The following is a 21,426-nucleotide window of genomic DNA, read 5'->3' on the forward strand; positions in this document are numbered from 1 at the left end:
TAGAAGAGGTAAAATGTACTTAGTTCTAGTTTTATTATTTCATTTCATAGAGTGTGTTTGAATACATTTTATGGTTTTTCTTCTTCAATCAAAATAGTAGAAAAAAATAACTTCTTTTCCAATTTTATTTAAGCAAAGATGACCAAAAATAGGGTCATATGGGATTTTATATTCTTCCTCCTTAGTTCTAGTCCACAGATATTTCTAGAGTTTTTAACTTGAGTGGTGGACCCTAGTCTCTCCTGAGACTGCAGACTGTTATTTCTTCAGTACTGACTGTATTCATTTCTTCTTTTTAACCTTGCAGAATTTTCCCTCCCTGCAGTTTAAAGAGACAAAAAAAAAATTGTAACAAGATTTTTTCCAGGAGATTTTGAAAACTGTTTGTTTTTCTTCTCAAACAAGCATGATGGCTTTAGTTCCTTTGACCTCAACCTTTACTCTCTAGTAACTGGGAAGACCTGGAGCCTTAATATCTTTCAATGTGCCATGCCTCTCTTGCAGCCCACATGCCTCCCAGTGGCTCCAGAGGAGGCATGGATCTTCCAAATGCCTTACTCAGACAGGGTGCTGTTTATGGTTTTACAAGAAATTTCAAGAAGGTGACTTGTAGCAAAAACAAGAGAGATAACAGAGCTAATTATTTAAAAGCAATATAAGGACATTATCATTGAGTGCTCTCAAGCAGCACAATCCTCAAGATGATACCAAACAGCCCATATTATTTGGGAGTAATGAAACCTTGGGGGAAATAACATGGCATGCTGTTTCTGCTTTGTAGCTGAAGTATGGCTGTCCCCTCTTTAGTTGTTAATTATTTACTGCTTCATCAGCAGGAATAGCGAAGTTCTTAAGTGTCTTGTTTCTGCACACATGTACAGATTGAGTTCGATCTTAGAGGATATTAATGTGGCAAGTTCTGTAGGAGGGAGCATGAAGATACTGCAAATAAATGGGCCTCGCTTAGCTGCCAGCATTCATGAATCAATATGACAGGTAGAGGGAAAAATGGGTATTTGAAAATGCCTTTAACAGCCAAAGGCCTTCTGCTCTATCTGTGAAACTCAAAGATGACAGATTAGTGTGATACAAATAAATTCAGTTGTAACTCATAATAAAACACAAAATGTGAAAACTCACTTCTAAAAGAAATCTGGACAGCTAGGGAAGATGGCATGAAAAAATGAGCTCTCTTACAGTACTACAATTCAGAGAAGAAGGAGTAAAGTCATATTCCCTCTTCAGAGTCATATCCAGTTAAACTAGTGAGTACTGTTGTGTAGTTCAAAAATGCCTACTATAAAAATTATTCTCTTCAGTGATGATAACGCAGATTTTTTTTTTCTCTATGAACACAGGGTAGGAGGAAAGAATTCAGCCTTTATAGTCACAGGTCTGGACTTGAATTCTGACTCCGCTTAGTCTGTCTCAGTTTAAGCAACTGTTCTCTCTCGGGCTAGTTGCTTAACTGCTCTGAGCCCTAGTTCTGGCTGAGGATAATACCAGATGCCACAGTTATTATGATCCTAAATGAGAACACGCCACCAAATATGCATTCATTGATGAACTCTCTGCTTGTAACCAGCAATCTCTACTGAATAGGAAAAATCAAATGTTGCTATTTCAGAGGAACAAACTGATTTCCAAAAACGATTCCTATCTTTCCCAAGGTGACAGAGCTATCAAGTGGCAGAACTGGATTCATGTTCAGGTCTTTTTTGGCCCAAGCTATTTCTATTATATGCTGCTTCCCTTCAGCTGAATACAAACCAATTAAACACACAGTGATTGATACTTTGCAAATCAAAGTTTAATGGAATCGACTAACTCATGGACTGTGAGATAAACTGAACAATATTTCTATTACATTAAGCTTAACTTATGCTAGGCATGTGATTTGGGAGAACAGCCAAAGCCTCACTGACATTTTCCTAGGCACTTCCAGGGACCTCCTTGTGTTAGGGGTTTGGGGTAAGTGATTGCTTGAATACTGCAAGGAGAAGCCAAGTGGGGTAGGAAGAAGGTGATGAGAGCTGGTGGGTGGCATATGTCATAAGAGATAGGTGAAGGCTACAGAAATTCTTGGGAGTCAGGCTTACTACTTGCCAATTTAAAAACATTAATCACAGAAAGTTTATAGAACTATACTGCTAACCTACTGAGGCTTTCTGCTTTGCCTTTACTTTGCATAGAAGCAGTCCTTGGGTCTAGAATCATCTTCCTTCTTTGCACTCTGTACAAGATCTCAAAAGTTCCTTAGGGCAGGGCCCTTAGAATCTCCACTTTCAATTTAAACCCGAATGCTACAAGACTCACAGAACTCAGGATCCTAACCAGAAAGTCGGGGTACCTGAGGACCACTCGTGTGAACTAACTCAACAGAGACAGTCGAGAATGTTGAAGTTAATAATCTGCATAAAGTCCAAGTAACATATTCATCAGAAATCTTCTGATAAACCAACAACTTTCCAAAGATCATTCAAGAATGTTCAATTCAACATTGTTTCTAATGGAAAATTTTAGAAACAATCTAAATTTCTAGCAAGAGGAGGAGCTTGCAAAAATAAATTATGGTATATCCATGCAATGCAACTATAAAAATGATTACTTAGAATTATATTTAACATTATGGAAAAATAACCAAAACAAATAACCAAAACATGAATAAAAGATACTGATTATAAGACAGCATACATTTTATGATCTCACAGTGTGTTTGTATATTAGTGTGTATGTATACATATATATACACACACACATCTATATGTGAAATAAATTTATGAAGAGACAATCAGAAATGTGTTCATCAATACGTTAACAATGATTTTTCCTTAGGGATTTTTTTGGTTGATTTTTACTTCTTTTTACTTTTTGAATTGCTTAACTTTTGAACAATCATCATATCTTGCTTTTATAATGAGTAAAAGTAAAACTCTCGTCATGAAAAAACTTGCAAGTCTCTTTTATTTATTTATTTATTTATTTATTTATTTATTTATTTATTTTTTGAGACGGAGTCTCGCTCTGTCGCCCAGGCTGGAGTGCAGTGGCTGGATCTCAGCTCACTGCAAGCTCCACCTCCCAGGTTTACGCCATTCTCCTGCCTCAGCCTCCTGAGTAGCTGGGACTACAGGCGCCCGCCACCTAGCCCCGCTAATTTTTTGTATTTTTTAGTAGAGACGGGGTTTCACCGGGTTAGCCAGGATGGTCTCGATCTCCTGACCTCGTGATCCGCCCGTCTCAGCCTCCCAAAGGCAAGTCTCTTTTAAATTGTAATCGCTATTTATTATTATTGTCTGAATCTTTCTAATTTATTCTGATTCAACTAGAATTCCATGAATGCAAAGATATGAAGAAATTGTACAGAGCATAACAACCTATTGAGGACTGGGGCTGAACCACACTATTACCTTTTTACAGGGCTGGCTACAAGCATTTTTTTCAATATAAACTCTGAGTAAGTTATAGCAATTTGTATTTGTTGAGGCTAAGATATTATGTTTTATTATAAAATATTTTAACAAACCTAATCCATGATGAATTATAAGGTGACATTTTGTTTTCTTTTTATTTTTCCTGTTGTCCAAATTAATTATACCAAGTCCACTTGTGTACATTTAAGATAATAATAATGGTGATGATGATGATGATGATGATGATAATGATGATTTTTTAGCAAGTTGCTTAGAGCTATGAAATTCCTTTTGAGTATGGAAAGAGACCAGCCAGGAAAAGAGGAGTACAGGAGTGCATATTTTTCTTCTGCCTCTTGCCAAGGACTAGCTTAGATAGTTATGCATGGTCCTCAGGTTTGTCTTCCTTTGAAGACTGTCCTAATCTCCTAGGTGTACAGACTAATACACTGGTTGAGAGTGTGACTAGTGTGATATTTGACTAATTTTTTTCAATCTCAACCTTTTTTTTGAGAACACATGGACACAGGGAGAGATAAAACACACACTGGGGCCTGTCGGGGGAGGGCTGGTGGGTGTTGGCAGAGAGCATCAGGAGAAATAGCTAATGCATGCTGGCTTAATATCAGATGATGGGCTGATAAGTGCAGCAAACCATCATGGTACATGTTTACCTAGGTAACAAACATGCGCATCCTGCACATGTACTCCAGAACTTAAAAAAAGGTCTAAAATAATAATAATAAAGCATTAATATTGGTTCATTAATTATATTAAATGTACCATACTAATGTAAGTTGTCAATAATAGGAGTAATTAGGTTCAGCGTATATAGGAATTTTCTGTACTATCTTCACATTTTTCTGTAATTATATAGCTGTTCTCAAAAACAAAGATTATGGATGCTTATACCACACTGGTTTTACTCTCAAAATTCCTACAAAGGGAAAATGAACAAGAAAATCTGAATACTCAAGATCTTCATTTTATTTTATAGAAGAAATGCTATGTGCTATCTTAGAAATTAGAATTGGTAAATGTTTCATTTACAATAAACTGTTACTTCAATATGAAGTATTATATTGACATTTGAATGAATGTATACTTGGGCCAAGTAGATCTTAAGGTGGGAATTTTTGACAAGGATTTTGACAAGTTCTTAACTATCTGGGTATAGCTGATGTCTGCATAATACTGGCCTGAAAATGAGAGGTGATGTCATCAGCATTTAAAGCGCTTTGAAGATGCATTTGCTGGTTGTATTTAAATAGAGTACATCCTTCCTTTCTAGGTAGGGTAGTTGGTTGCCTTAAAAAGGCTTGTTTCCTACTGGACCCAACTTTTTGCCCTTATTAGGAAGGAAGATTATGATCAAGGCAAGGTTAAAACTGGCTCAGTACCACTGGCTGTGAGTTGGTCCTTAGAATTTGTATCTATTCATTCATTTAACCTTGTTATTAAGAGCTCATAGCTTATTTTGCACTGTCAATATCTTAATTATTTTGGAAGAAAATTACTTCCTGAACTACACTATAATTGAAATGATTTCTTAAATTCAAAGCTTAAATGGTCAGTGTCACATGACTCATTATTATGCAAAAGTCCTATATGAAGTGGTTCAAATTATATTTCCATGCACTGCAGGAGAAGGGTACTCCCTTTATGCTCTCCCTTAGGTAAACTGATGCTACAGAACAAAGGTGATGAAGGGAGTTTAGGAAAACATAAACCTGAGACCTAATTCTGGATCTCTGACAAATAAGTCATATAATCTCACTGGGCCTCAGACCACTTTTCAGAAAATAAAGGGCGAAACTATATTATCTTTAAAAACTCATTCCAGCTAGAGAATTCTATACATCTGCAATTTGACACAATATGCACTTTGAAAGCACATTAATTATATTTAACCTTACAGAAACGGCCCAACAAACATGTGGCAATATCTTGAGAAGAAAGAAAAGGGGAAATACTCCAAGTAACACACAGGTCGCTTAAGGAAACATGATGGTCCTCTCTGAAAGTATGACCTTGACTTTATATTTATGTTCATATTCTATTGGGTGGTGCGGGTTTTATTTTCTCTGTCCTCTCAACCTCAACATATGAAGGGATTGGTTTCTGTTATATTCTCTGTGTTACTAACTTTCAAATAACACACACTGGAAAACAGTAGCAGTAGCTTTCTCAGGAAGAGCATTAAAATGGACTTCAACGCATAAGGGAATCCGGGCAGAGTCACCGTAATTGTAATAGCTGCAAAATAGGAATGACAAATATTTTCTCTAAATAAAATAGCACAAAATTTTAATCAGGAAATCTGTATTATTTGGTGAAGCATAAAGCCATTTTTTAGTTTCGGCTCTCTTTAACCTGGAAGAAAAAGGCCTTGTAAGTAATCCAGAAATAATTTGGCAAGGTCTGTGATTTTATGTTTAAGTAACCCACATTTAATATAAATTGAGATAACTTAAGGAATTTATGATAAGTGCTGTAGTGAAACGTTCTACAAAAGGAAGAAAAGAAGAAAAAAAAAAAAGCCTAGGGTGGGGGTGGCAAGAAGAGAGAAAGCCCTACATTGAGAGACTATGAGTATCTTATCCTATTAGATTAACCATGCCAAAGGGCAGGTTCACCAAAACCAGCCAAAGGCATATAATAAAACATCAACAATAAGAACATCAGCAAACAAACCACTAGACTCTCTATAAATGCATAAGCACTATGTTCCACCTCTATCATTTTCCAATATTCTCCTATTGCCAGACGGCTCTTCACAGCCCTGTAAGACGCTGGCCTTAGATTCTATGTTCAGAAAACAATGTAAACATCCTGTTCTGCAGCAGTGGAGTATAATCACAAAGCTGAAGCGGGGCGTGCAGAAGCCATAAAACTGCCATAAAATTCAGGAGGAAAAAAGGCATGAAGTGACTATACATTAAATAACTGGGTATTTAGATTATTGAACTAGATCATACATGTAAAAACTAAAAACATTTAGTATAACACAAAATTTTAGCATCTGAATATCTGTACCAGTAAAGGTAAATCTCAAGAGATAGAAAGTAGATGAGAGGCCAGGTGTGGTGGTTTACGCCTGTAATGCCAGCACTTTGGGAGACTGAGGCAAGCAGATCACTTGAGCTCACAAGTTTGAGACCAGCCATGGGCAACATGGCCATGTCTCTACAAAAAACACAAAAATTAGCCGGGCATGGTGGTGCACGCCTGTAGTCCCAGCTACTTGGGAGGCTGAGGTAGGAGATTGCTTGAGCCGCCAAGCTCAAGCTGTAGTGAGCCAAGATCATGCCACTGCACTCCAGCCTGGGTAACAGAGTAAGACCCTGTCTCCACAAAAAAAAAAAAACAAAAAAAAAAAAACAAAAAAAACCCTGGAGATTGGAATGGAGAGTATTTCTAAATGGGCACAAGGGTTCTTACTGCAGTGGTAGGAAGGTCCTAAAACTGGGATATATGATCGTCATACAATTCGAAAAATCACTGAATTATACACTTAAAATGGGAACGTTTTATGATATGTAAATTATACCTCAATGAAGTTGTTAAAGAATTTTTAAAAAGAGAGAGAACTCATCATTTCTTAAATCTACAACTTCTAGTTCTGTATTGATTTGTCAGGTAGCTATATGTTTCATTTACATTTTAAGGAATTTAATGTCAAAAATATATTTCTCTATGTTTACTTTTTCACTTACAATAAAAGTTCCTCACTTAGTCAAAAACTAGATTTTTAAGGTCTAATTTCTGTTAAATATTGACACATTTTTAAAAAGTCATTTTTAATGATTTTACTACTTGTTTATTGAAAAACCTAAATATAAAAGTCTTATTTTTAAAAAAAATTAGGATCATGAATACATTTAAACAAAATGTACATAATTAACACAAAGTTCTTTTTTTTTTTTTTTTTTTTTTTTTGAGACGGAGTCTCGCTCTGTCGCCCAGGCTGGAGTGCAGTGGCCGGATCTCAGCTCACTGCAAGCTCCGCCTCCCGGGTTCCCGCCATTCTCCTGCCTCAGCCTTCCGAGTAGCTGGGACTACAGGCGCCGCCACCTCGCCCGGCTAATTTTTGTGTTTTTAGTAGAGACGGGGTTTCCCCGTGTTAGCCAGGATGGTCTCGATCTCCTGATCTTGTGATCCGCCCGTCTCGGCCTCCCAAAGTGCTGGGATTACAGGCTTGAGCCACCGCGCCCGGCCAACACAAAGTTCTTTAAAAGCTATCTTGTCAAAATAATAGGTACAGTCGGCTTTCTGCATCTGTGGGTTCTACATCCACATTCAAACAACCAAGGATTGAAAATACTTGGAAAAAAAAATGGATGGTTGTGTTTGAGGTGAACATATATAGACATTTTTCTTGTCATTATTCTCTAAACAATACAGTATAACAGCTACTTACATAACATTTGCACCGTATTAGGTATTGTAAATAAACTAGAGATGATTTAAAATATAGGAGAGAATGTGTGTATATGCAAATACTATGCCATTTTCTATTAGGGACTTGAGCATCTATAAATTTTGGTATCTGCAGCTGGAAGAGGTATTGGTGAGGACAGGTCCTAGAACCAATCTCCCATGGATACTGGGGATTGGGAGGTTAAAATATTGCAATAATAAACCAACTGTGGTTGTATGCAAGTCCGTATGACATCCTAAAGCTTCATTTTCCTTACTTAAGGGAATAACACCAGGCCAGGCGCAGTGGCTCACGCTTGTAATCCCAGCACTTTGGGAGGCCGAGGCTGGCAGATCATTTGAGGTCAGGAGTTCAAGACCAGCCAGCCTGGCCAACATGGTGAAACTTCATCTCTACCAAAAATATAAAAATTAGCTGGGCGTGGCGGTGGGTGCCTGTAATCCCAGCTACTCAGGAGACTGAGGCAGGAGAATTGCTTGAACTCGGGAGGCGGAGGTTGCAGTGAGTCAAGATCGTGCCACTGCACTTCAGCCTGGGCAACAAAGCAAGACTCCATTTCAAAACAAAATAAATAAATAAATAAATAATTTAAAAAAACAGCTTCATATTATAGAAACATATATTGTAAGATCAAATCAGATAGTGTATGTGAACATTCTTTAGAAAATAAAAAGTATTATGTAAGAATGATCATCACTACTATGATTTCCAAGATACAACAGTATCTTACTATTACAATTCATAATTAAATCTGTTTTTAAGTTAGTAGTCCCAATCAACTGAATGAAAACAGGATTAGGAAAAATCTACCTGTTTGAATTTTAGGAAATTTTACTTTCATGGTGAAAGAAAAAGCAATTTTATTACTCTGACTCAAATAACTTTTTGGACATGGCCCACTAAAGTGCCCGCATGTTCAGGAGAAGCCAGCTTACGACATTCATAAAATAAGATGAAATGCTTTAAGTGAACAGAAAGCTTCTATCCTACAAATCAGTGTTGGATTATATTTCCCAACATTTCTTAACAACAACAATAACAAAAAGTACTAATTCTATTATTAACTTAAGCAGAGATCACAGTAACTTCTCTATTTCCCTCACTTTTCTCTGCACAATAACATCATATGATTTATTTTTCCCCTTGGCCAATGTCTGAAATTTAAGAATGAACCATAGCATTTGCCTTGTTTCATAGGATACGTAAGAGAGAACAATAAAAGAAACTTGTCACAGCCTGAGCGATACATGTTTGAAAGACCCGGAGAATGCAAAGGATAGATTATGAGTGTGACAGAGATGTCAGAATTGGAAAGCTTTTCAGCCATGAGGCATAGACGCACAACACTGTTGTAGTGGTGACTCAACTTCATGGTAAAGGCTTTATGCATCAAAGTTCCTATTCATAGATAGTCCCGTCGTCCCCCACCTACACACACACACACTCATACATACACAGAGTCAGGTATAACATTTTCAGAAGAAAAGAGGATAGAAAAGTAGCTTATTTTTCTATATGCCTTTTCATTTGATTCCATCTGCCATTTGCACAATGGACAGATAATCAAGAGAGGGTCTCTCTTCTTCTCATCCTCGTTTTTCTTTCTTCATTTACCTCAACACCTCATCAAAAATATCAGTAATCTTATTTGCTCTGTAACTTGCCTTCAGACTTAAAATCAGTTCTACAGCTAGCGACCAGAAATATCAGGAAATATCTATATTATTAAATTTAAATTTATTAAAAGACAAAGTTATTTTTGAAGAGGAGGTAAGTTGTTTTTTTTTTTCTATTTTTTAAAGACATTTAACTTTCAGTTTGGAGGAAAGTCAGAAAAAGAACCTGATACTTTTTTATTTTTAATTATACTGTGAACAAAGGCCTGGACAATTTCCTAGAAGTTACTTGCAAACCAAAGAACATTTATAATTTCCCTTATTAAGGAATTAGCATTCATTCATTTTCATTCAAAAGATTACCTACATTGAGTGTCTTATCATTCCTTAAACGTAACATTTATTTCCTACCGCTTTTATGCTAAATAAACTTTACTTCATTTTGCAGTGATTATTAAAAGTGGTACTTACAGGATTTTATTACCTATAATATACTTTAAATTATTTTTTCAGCAACTAATCAAATATTTTTCATCCTCTACCCAATACTTTAGTTTCTATGCACAATCTCACTTGTATAAGGAAATACTATGTGTATCAGTTTTGAAAACTTGTTCACATATTTTAAATTAAGCACATGAATAGCTCACATAAATTCAATTTATTCTAATACTTAAAGTACACATATAACTATGTAGATGAGGTCAAATATTTAAATTTCAATTCCTTTCATTTATTGACTCTGAAAATCTAAAATGGGTTGAAATGAAACAGAGGATGACATACTGTGAAATTCAACTCTCTTTCTGACATGTGACCCAATTAACTCATGAAAGGTTTTGCATTGAGGTTATACTTCTAAAATATAGGGATGAATGACTTTATAATTTTTTTAAACTGTTAGATACTGGAAAACTTTAATAAAATGGCTTATAATCAGATCTTAATGCCTTATTACATGCTATCCTCAAACTTTGTCCCTCTGATGTTACAAAAAGGATAACTATACAATTCATCTGTGTAGTAAAAAACCACTTATACCCCCTAAAGCTATTACAATTTAAAATATTTTTTAAAATACTGAAAAAGTGCTGGGAGACAGGGCTGGGGGAATGGGAATGAGGGTGGAGAGGATGGGGTTGGAAGGATGTAGGGGAGAACCTGCTAACCTAGAATTCAATGAATCTTTCAATAATAAGGCAAAATAAAGACATTTTCAGATAAAAGTAAATTAAGGAAAAAAGAAAAAGGTAACTTCTTCCCCCATATGATTCTGGTATTTCACATTTATCTTGTGTTTCAGATTTTCACAAATACAAAAGGACATCAACTGTAGCTAAGTCAGTTCAATAAGAATCTACTGGATTTTGCCTATACCAGTTTACTTTAGGGAAAACAGTCACATTAAAAATTTAAATTGCTTTGTTTGTGTAGATGTGGCATCCAAGGTCAAAGTGATGACCAGACAGTGGCTCTCCTTTAACTTATTTGTTTGAACTTCTTTTGGATAGTGATGATCTCCCCACTATCAGTGTGAACGTGAAAGGCAGTGGGCTGGAGCTGGGGCCTAAGAACAAACTACCTGGCCCACAAAAGCTCCTGACCTCATAGCTCAATGTTCAAGCTAATATGTTGCATATGTCAATGACAATGGGGAATACTGAGGGACCAAGTACTAATTAGCAATAAATTAAATATATGCAATTGATGAGATATATTGAAACATACAGAATTACCTGTTTTATATTTTTTCCAGAAAGCAAGATAAGTTACTTCATTTTATTTAAAAAGATATGACTATTTTCTACATAACTAAGACACACAAGGGGACTATTTTTCCCTCTCGATGGAAGGAATCCCTCTTTGAAAGTGTTTACGTGAAATTTTCAGGAATGCAGACTGCACTGTGGTACAAAATAACCTACTTTTGTCAGAAGAGAAATTATGATGTCTATTTCTAGGAGCAGCGCCACCTAAAAATAGCTTGTCTAGTCACCTTATAGTGCTTTCTTTCATGTCATAGATAGAAGTTCGGAGCAGAGTCTGTGTTTATATGCTTTCATTACTCAATGTCCAAACAACTCTTTTTTTTTGGCAAGTCTAATCTTTTTAAAGAATATAATATAATTATACTCTACTGATCAGCTATCTAATATTTCTCTCTGCTCCCCCAACAGTAATTCACTCTAGTCTAGTCACTTGCTTTGGTGTCCTGTAACAACATGTGGCCTTTTATGTTGTAACCCTTGCCTGGAATGGCCTTTTCCCAGAATGGCCTTTCCCCATCTGTTCATTTAAATCCCAACCTATTCTCCACTGCCTGGCTTCAGCTCTGTATATCTTCCCAGGCCCTCTTCTACTCCATCAATTTCAAATGACCTCTCTCCTGATGAAATACTGAGAACTCTTCTGCATACTTTTTAATTTAACACAATAGCATAAGATTCTGTTTGCTACTTTTCAAATATCTTAATCTTATCTTCTTTCTTAGGAGGAGGCAGAAATTCCTTGAGGGCAGGAATCATGTCTGATATTTTTATATCCCAGAAATAGTTTGGGTTTCTTAAAACAGATGATTTTTGCCTAATGTGATGTACCCATTAATTCTCTGGATTTAAAAAAAATAATATTTATGTCAGAGAAAACAAAAAGGCAAGTATGACCTAAATGTTAACTTTTGGAAGAGCTGTTTTATCACCAATTATCTTAAGCTTTGGAAAGACATACCCAGTGGATTCTAGATTTATATTGATCATTCTAAAATCCTATGCAGGTTTAGAGGAGATACTACTAACATTTTATCTTGTGGTAGGATACTGACTTCAACTACCTGTAATAAAAAATAGGCATTTCAATTGATTGCTAATATATAAAATTTCTATAATTTCACAAGATGTGTTAGAAAGTAACTTATATTTGTTTTCATTCCTGTAATCTAAATTTTATTATAATTATCAATGTACAAAAGAAAATTTATTGTACAATAATGAGATGAAGTAATGCTTATCTTACTTTATTTGCATATGCCAAAGTAGAGATAAGCTTTACTGCTTGTAATTTCTGCATTGAAACTGTCATGTGGTTATTTTAGCTGTTGCAGTATATTGTTACTACACGTACTGATGCTTAATTAGTATTTATTAGATCAGATTTTCATTAGCTATCTGAAGAACTTATTTTCTGAGAAATGAATGCTATTTATTACAGTTAATAATTTTTGTCCATTTTCATTCTTTTGAAGAATAAACATAAAATGAGAATTACATATTTAATAATAAACCATGTAGAGTACCACTAGAGAAGAGGCTATGTTAAAATGAAGCAAACTTTCAGTTTCAGCCAGTATTGAGTCCTTACTCACTTTACTTACAGAGGACACAAGGCCTTAGGGCAGCAGGGTTTCCCCCCGGTGTCCAGTGCAGCATAAATCACTGTGGGTACACATGGCAATGCTGCCCAAAGATCTCCACAGCTATTCTGTTTCATTGCTGTGTGGCTTGGCTGTAGAAAGCTCTTGAAATGTTTTCATCGTACATGGGGTTTCCCTTTGGAGTTAAGTTGCTCACCTTTCGCAATAAGACTCTGCTGACTGAGCAATGGGTTTATCACCTAACTTCTTGCTTAATCACCTCTTAGTCTCTTTTTTTTTTTTCAATTGGTTTACATAGCACTCCAAGCCTGCTTGCTTGTTTTTATAGCGCCAAGGCAGCTGGCAAAAATGCTGTGAGAGTGGTATGGATGTCATGAACAGACACACACGTTGTTAACTACACGTGCTTGTCTTAGCATAAATTGGTTCTCACAACTACCACATGTTCTTTTCCTGGGCAATCCAGTTATGTGGTTTAGAAACTGAACTGCAGCAGAGAAGGAATGAGAGGTAACTTTTGTATTCAACTTGCCAAGAGCCAGGTCTTTATTATGCCCAATTGAGGTTCCATGGGTTAAGAAGGCTGGAGAAAAACTAGATATGATTCAGCAGTTTGCACTGAAAACGATTTCCCATTGAGAGGTTAAGAGGTGGGGCTTCACAATTTAGAAGTGAAATGGATAAATAAAAGCAGGCTACTTCAGGTGCACACAGGTTCAGCATAAGGGATATTGAAAATTGTTTCCCATCTCCTCTCATGACAGATCAGAAAGTTAAGAGCTTTAGTGGTCTGGAGAAATTTAATAGAAGCTATCATTGAAGGTGATTTGAAGACCTCTGGGCTCTTACTTATATTAGAATAATGGTTGCACTCTCAGGCCTTGGCTTAGCAGTGGAAAAGAAAAGAGTAAAATCATTTCATTCCCTTCCTTTTCTATGCATATAGCTGGAAGTGATAAAGAGAACTATCATTAGCATGTTTTAATAATAATAGCAACAGTAACAACATTAACACCATTTACTGACCCATGATGTGTGAGACACTATTTTGAGGACTTTAACTTGTTTAATTTTCACAACCTTGTGAGGTATATATCCTATTATTATCATCATTTCAGAGACAAGAAAACCAGGGCTCAGAAAGTTTTAAGTAAATGACTAAGCATACACAATGGGTAACATCTGAATCCAGAATGCCTAATTCTAGAGCTCTAGCTTCTCGCTACCATGTTATACTGTCGGATTTTTTTCTCCACAGACATTTTGCCACTAAAATAGGAGCAGAAAAAGAGTTAGAGAAAGTGGAGTCTCTGAAGATATAACAGAAAGAGAGGCACATAGCAGACAATTACTACATCTATTCTAGATTTAGTTTTAATTCAGGTTCTTGAATTCCAGAAGAATTTTTTTAAAGCAAAGGTATACATATGACAATGAAGTAACACTTGTTTGATTTGGGAGTGGTTGTTGTTGATGGTGGTGGTAAGAATCCAAATATTTTTAAAAGCCAGAATGGCAGAAAAAGCTTCTAGTTAAAAAAATCAGTAATTCTAGGCAATAACAACAACTCTTTCAATGACTAAGTGGCCTTAAACCACATATATACATTATTCTTGTCTTCTTTCCTGTAAAATGTGGATCATGCCTCATGTTCTCCTCCCAGGGTAGCTATAAGGGCAAAATTATACAATGAACCTGAAAGCAATTTGAAGATTATAAAGTAGTGTTCAAATGAAAGGTTATTTTATTAAAGAAATAATATTAATTTATTAATAAACATTTGTTTCTACAATTGTTTCATTTTACTAAGTATGTTCCATAAGGCATCAGGTTATTTATAGTAATGCCTTAACTCTCCCTCTGCCTCAGAAATGCTATCTCCTGCAAGAAGTCTTGTTCCCCCACTCACTGAGCCCCTGCTGATCATGCTTCGCTTATGAGTTTAATTATTAGTTTACATGATTGCCCCTCCCAGTAGACTGCGAGTCTCTAGAGCCAAGGACTATTCTATTTATTGAATTTTTTATCTTCAATTGTAGAGCTCAATACATATATACAGAATAACTGATGTAGAAAGTATATAATCCAAAATCACAGAGGTTATGTTTCTCTTATATTTGTTCCTGTATTTTATCCAAGTATGCCACTCTGGTATAGGAGACATTTGGATTGCTAAATAAACAGATTAAATAATATTTTAAAGTACCAACTACATATTATTGGCATATTAAAAAATCGGTTTGTCTTTGACTTGTGCAAATCTATTCTGAAAAACAGGTGCCTTTCTCAGAAGGACAAAAGTAGAGTAAATGGGGAATATGACTATAAGGCAATGGGACTAATTTTCACTTGTAGTTTGTAAAACCAACCTCCTTATTTTACAGTCATACTTTGTAAATGAAGATGATTACCTAGATGACTTACATCAGTGCTTAGGGCTTTTGTGAGTAAGTCATATATAAAAAGAGAGCTGAGTTCTTTTGCTGAAAGTGATACTATAAATGGAATGTGTTCTCCTAGAAGACATACTGTAAACAGACAGTAACTGAACACATTAGAAAGACCATTCTTAAAAATAAAGAACATAGGCAGAAAATATGGCATATGCCAGAAAACAGAAAGGAAAGCAGTCCAAATGACTGCCCAGAGGAAATGGTTGTGAACAGGACATGTCTGATATTAAACAAATGAAAGTCAGTTATGCTAAGACCATTTAGGAAGGACTGAATATCTTAAGACTACAATTCCCATGCATAAAAGACCTTCACTTCAAGCTTCTGGACTCTTTGCTGAACACATATTTAAGTTTCTTATTATGTGGCAAAATTATGTTCTCACCTCCAAAAATTGATAATAAACTATTTATAAATTCTCCTGTAGAAAAATACTTCTTCATCTACATTTATCGAAATTGACATGAATGATAAAAATTAAGAAATGCTAAAAAGTCTGTGAAGGGTATAACTACCTTCACACACAAACATAATCTGTATGTCAAACAGTGATGAGAAAACTACATTCTTAACTTTAATAGGAAATGAAGTTCAAAAATTCAAATTTCTAAATTCTTCATACTCCACTGAAGGGCTTATAATTTTATAATGTTATTTCTGGGAAACTTTAAAAAATACTATTTTAAAATTAAAGTGTAACTTATGGTATTATCTTGAAATGTCATTTACTTGCTCAACTAAGATTCTAAGTATTATATACTTTGTATTAACATGTTGAGCACTCCATACATAAATATAAAATGAGTTTATATGAAGATTTTATTGCTTAGATATTGCTTTAATAGGACTTTATAATATTGACAAGATTATCTTGCATGTGTCATTCTCAGAGGAGAGTGAAAACTTCTGTAATCACAAAAGAACTGGTCTCTGCCTACATCTTACTCCTAACTATGAATGGGGTAGGTGCCACTCTGATGGTACACCATTATCATTACGGTGATTCGTTATATTCCATGAAAATGGTATGTACAATTACAAGCAAAGTGTTGAGGCCAAACTCTCATTTCCAGCATTATTGAATGTATGTAAAAGATGAACAATCACAGATAATATTTTAATACCCCCAAAGTAATACTACCAGGCAATTAGTAAGTGGTAAGAATTGGGAAAATAAGGTATTAGTGATCATTTAAATGACTGGTCCACATTGAATGCTGAAGACAATATAGGCACTCTGATTGTCCTACAGTATGTTGTACACGTGCAAGACAACGAAAGCTGATGTGACCTTAAAAGGTTAAGGACATGCGCCTCTTCCCCTAATGTAGAAATTGTACCCTATACTCCATTATGAATTTACCACTCATCAGTAATATCTACAGTTTTTACAAAGTGGGCTACATTTCCAACATCAATTAATTCTTAGGGCTATGGTGTTCATTATCTATAAACATCTATCTAAAAGAGTAAAATATAATATCCATGAGAAGAAAATTAGGCTGACTATCTGGTATTTCTCTGGGGATGGAGATTATATGCACATATATATGTGTATATATACTCAAACATGCACATGAATACACAGAAATGAGCATACACACGTGTGCACACACACGAGAGCACAAATGCAAATTTTTGTTTTTAAACTAAACTTTTATATGCCCACATTAAATTCTTCCCAATTTTGAGGCTAATCAAACTTTTGTTTGTACCTCCTCGTTCGCTTTTCAGAGGATTTTCTAGAAGATTTGCACTATCAGCTTGGTATTCAAATCTTTAGCTTGAAATGACTTCAGTGCCTGTAAGTTATTTTCAATATTTCAAAAATCCTAAGTAAATTCCTATATTTCATTAAATATCTCACTGGTAACTTCAAAGATCGCTATTTAAGTTATCAAATGTCTAAGAGTTCACAAAGTTGTAACGCTGATTTTTTTTTGTCAACAAAAATAGCAGTTTTATTGTCCATCATCTTTAAAAAATAATATTTAAGGACTCATAACAGTCCTACAATCACTGTCCAAGAAATTCTATCCCTTATACTGCTTCATTTGGAGAGTGTTTTAGAAATACACAACTATATAAACACATCAGAAAATAAATCCTGCATGGCAGGGAGCTCTGTTTTCTTTTCCTGCCTGTATGTCCCAACACCTCCAAATCAAAGCAGTTCATGCATAATGCTGTTAATGAATATTTATTAGCTATACAGATAATTATAGTTTTCCACAAAACCAAAGTTCTTAAAAAATAAATTCATGGTTACATTAATTTGTAGGGTTCAGAAAAGCAAGATGTTTGTCTAGAACCTTACTTGTTTTGTTTTGTTTTGTTTTTCTCCCAGAACTGAAAATACTCATATCATCAAAGGCACACTTACAGACTTTCAAGTCAGAGGTGGTATTACTACAGTATCTCCAACCAGTGTTAAGGGAAGCATAATACTAATTCAGTGAGACATATGGCTCTAAAACCTTCTTGTCTAATATCTAAGTAAATACCATCTTTCTGCCTGTTCAAGTCAGAAATTCCAACTGCAATACAAATAGACAAATATAAAAATAGTGCTGGGTCAATATACTTTTAAGGAAGGGGATTTCTCTTGACCCCTGATGGCAACCGTAACTGTTTACTGTACTGTACACCATCTCAGGGAGTTCCTCACATACTGTACTGGTGTCTGATATCAGGAAATCCTCCATGTTCAGCAGGGAGGTGGAAATCAATCTGCATTTTCAATTAGGGTTTATAGCCACACCGTCTTGAAATGCAGTTAGTCATAAGAATACATTTTTTCCTCATTCTTGTGATAATATGTCAGTTTTTAAATTTACATTTCAAACAAATGCAAAATAGAGTACGTTTTCATGTTGTTTACACCACATTCATGCAACGTGTTGAATGCATTAACTTGTACAAAGTGTCTTCATCTTCATGAATATATAGCTGTATGTGCATGTGTATATATATGTATACAAACTGTGTGTGTGAAATAAACTATATAAAATATTCAAACTATTAGCACTATAAATACGTACTTGCAACTACAGAACCACAGAATTACTACTACAACACCATTTACTTCATATGTATCTCTTCTATTTCCCTTTATATGTATTTAAATTTACATTTAAATTATTGTAATTATTGTTAGGATGCATAATTGTTGGTAAGCACCACTCAGAACTAGGAAATAAAGATGATAGAAAATTAGTTGGGTAAGACGTGCTTAATGACTCTTCTTTAAGTCAATGTGTTTACCTTACACTTAATATGATGGGGTTTTCTAAAAAGCAATGAGTTATTTATTTTATTTTTAGTTGTTGACTGCACAATTTAGCCCACTTTGTTGCGAATTATGACATGTCTACTGCAAAGTATTTGGTACTGATTTAGGAATAATGGTAATTAATGATGAAAGACAGAACAAAAGAAAAGGAAGAAATCTTAATCTAGGGAAAAAAATTAAAAAGGAAGCAGAGGTGATCAAAAGCATTTAAAGAACCATCACCTACCAGTTCTACTCGTCCGAAACCTCCAACTCCAAGGGTGTCAATGATGTTGAAATCAGACAGCTTCAGGTTGGCGAAGAAAGCCGCTTCAGCTTCATATCTGGATTTTTTGATGTGAAAAAATGGAAATTTCTTAGAGGTGCAAACACGAGTACCACGTACATCTGTACCAGAATGACATGACTGTGGAACAGGGTTTACCTGCTTACATTCCATCTTGCTTTTAGAGTTTGTGTTTTCTCGCACTCATAATTTTTTGGTCCCAGTTGTGCAGAATAACATAAATTTGCACTTGTGTTTCAAAGTACTGTAGAAAAATACAAAGTACCCACTGCATGCCAGTCAAGTGACTGATAAATCCAGTTATCAAATCAAAGTTACATGGAGGTCTTTTTCTACGCGTCTTCTTGTGAACACGGATTGTTTGAGTTGTTCTTTTTTGGTTTTGTTTTAGATTTTTTGGTTTGGCTTGGTTTTGTTTTTGCCGTTCAGATTTTGGATGGCAGTTTCTCATCAGTTTCCCTTATCCACAGGCTGGCAGCGCCTCCTATAAATATTAATTAAAAGCGGCAAGATCACGGAGGTCTCTGGAGCGAAATCACAGCCAGGTTTTATGAAAACAGATCCGAGAAGCTGAGAACTGATGTATAAATGTCCAAAATGGATGATTTCGGAAGCATAGTCACATTCCTAAAAAGTGTCTTCCCTTCATTTTTGTGTACCCACTGACTTGTAGCCAAAATTCTCAGCTAGCAATCTCAGGGTCTTTATGTTTGTAAGTTTCTTGGATGAGTGGTGTGGAGAAGCATGGACTGCTATTCCCAAAGTCTAACTATGCACACATGCAAACCTGACACATGCAAGTGGCCAGAATAAGCTTCTCCTGATGAGACAAGTGAATATGAGCTGCTTAAAATATATCCTTGTCAAAGGCTCTGCTATTTTTAGAAAGGACAGGAAGGCACAAAGATGAAGATGATCTGCCCACTCACTAACGTCAGGTCAGGGAGTAATTCAGCTGTCTCAAAAATAAAGTATTTGAATAGCTATGCATAACCCGTGACCTTCAGCTCAGCAACACCTGATTCAGTACTACACTATAGATAGAAATGATGAATGCACTTGAGGTAATGATGCTAACACAGCCTGTTTATGTATACTTTTGAAAAGAATCAGTCATGGGTATGTTTAACATTAAGCTGTGTAACATTTTAGCTATTCCATTACAGTCAAACATAAATTTAGACTCTTCACTTGGGGGATTTGTGAAACAGCTTTCTAGGTAAGCTTTCTGCATTCTTTAACTTACAACCATGTTTCTAATTTTTTTTTAACAAATCAGTTGTTGACAGGCTTCTCAGAGGGTAAAAACAACATTGTTTTCCATTATTGGCTAATTATGTGAAATCAACTCCCTCCAATAAACTTTTATAAACAAGGCTGCTAGTCCATCCTAATGGTATTTGTAGACTTCTGTCATTAACTACACACTCAAGAGATCAACATAGTGATCCGGGAGATGGTTTACTAGAATGGAACAGAAGCAGCAAATGTGCATTTCTAGCATTCCAGCTGGCTTGCTACTTTTGGAAAATTAAAACTCCATCCCATTGAAAGGGCTAGTGGCAGAGTTGACTCCAACAGGTGCTGAAAAAAGACATCTGTTGAGATCAGACCCGGTGACTATTTGTATGTGGTCAAGCATTTCCTGACTGCCTGGATAATTAAATCTTTTATGAGATCGTTGTTGAATAATAATCTATGTGTTTGTTGGATTTAGAAATCTCAGGTGCAAACAGGGTGAACCTCGTTTCTTTCTTTTTCTTTTTTTTTTTTTTTTTTTTAGACAAAGTCTTGCTGTGTCACCCAGGCTGAGGCTGGAGTGCAGTGGTGCAATCTTGGCTCACTGCAACCTCCACTTCCCGGGTTCAAGCTATTCTCATGCCTCAGCCTCCCAGCTAGCTGGGAATTACACGTGTGTGCCACTATGCCCAGCTGCAAACAGGGTGAACTCTTTCAGACTATTGTGATACCATTTCATATATTTAAAGTATGGTGTTATTTTTTGTAATCCTTGAAAGCACCCCAACAATTCTTATTTTGGGGCCTTGTGAAATTAGGCTGGAAGTACACATAGATGAGTGGAGGGATTCTAGCCTTTTGTTGCACATTAGAGCTACATGAGCATCTTTTAAAAACAATTAATTTAAGCCTTGCCACAGACCAAGTGAATGAGAAATTTCTGGAGGTGCTACCTAGACATCCCTATTTTAAAAAAGCTCCCAGGTGATTTTGATGTACAAGAGTTAAAACCTATAGTTCTATACCTTCTGAAAGCCTCAGGAAGTTCCATAAATCATACAAGATTTCTGGGGTGGATTAAAATGGCCCAGGAGATAAGTAGCTACCCAGTGAATCTGGGGATGAGACATTTTGGCAAGAGGGTTGGGGGCTTTTATACATTGGTCTTGGGCCCTGCTCTTCTGGTCCTAGAGCAATAGGAATAAACAATAGTTCTGAAATAGCCAACACAGCTTAGAAAAGACAGAGAAAGATAGAGAAAGAGAGAAAGGAAGGGAAGGGAAGGGAAGGGAAGGGAAGGGAAGGGAAGGGAAGGG

The 21,426-nt window shown here is 35.7% G+C and overlaps 1 protein-coding gene and 1 long non-coding RNA gene across 3 annotated transcripts in view; one reads left to right on the forward strand and one right to left on the reverse strand.

Annotated features, from left to right (window-relative positions):
* LOC112631140 overlaps nucleotides 1–18,509 on the forward strand; it is a 50,317-nt gene extending 31,808 nt beyond the window's left edge. The window contains exons 3-4 of the long non-coding RNA XR_003121077.1: nucleotides 17,028–17,097; nucleotides 17,641–18,509. This is a non-coding gene — a long non-coding RNA (uncharacterized LOC112631140). The remainder of the gene's footprint in view (nucleotides 1–17,027; nucleotides 17,098–17,640) is intronic.
* PRKG1 (protein kinase cGMP-dependent 1) overlaps nucleotides 1–21,426 on the reverse strand; it is a 1,342,290-nt gene that overhangs the window by 32,247 nt on the left and 1,288,617 nt on the right. For both annotated transcript variants that reach the window (XM_025395656.1, XM_025395655.1), the window contains exon 10: nucleotides 18,812–18,908. In XM_025395656.1, coding sequence (XP_025251441.1) covers nucleotides 18,812–18,908 — 97 coding nt within the window. The remainder of the gene's footprint in view (nucleotides 1–18,811; nucleotides 18,909–21,426) is intronic.

The sequence above is a fragment of the Theropithecus gelada genome, chromosome 9, assembly GCF_003255815.1.
Source record: "Theropithecus gelada isolate Dixy chromosome 9, Tgel_1.0, whole genome shotgun sequence".
Classification (NCBI taxonomy): Eukaryota; Metazoa; Chordata; class Mammalia; order Primates; family Cercopithecidae; genus Theropithecus; species Theropithecus gelada.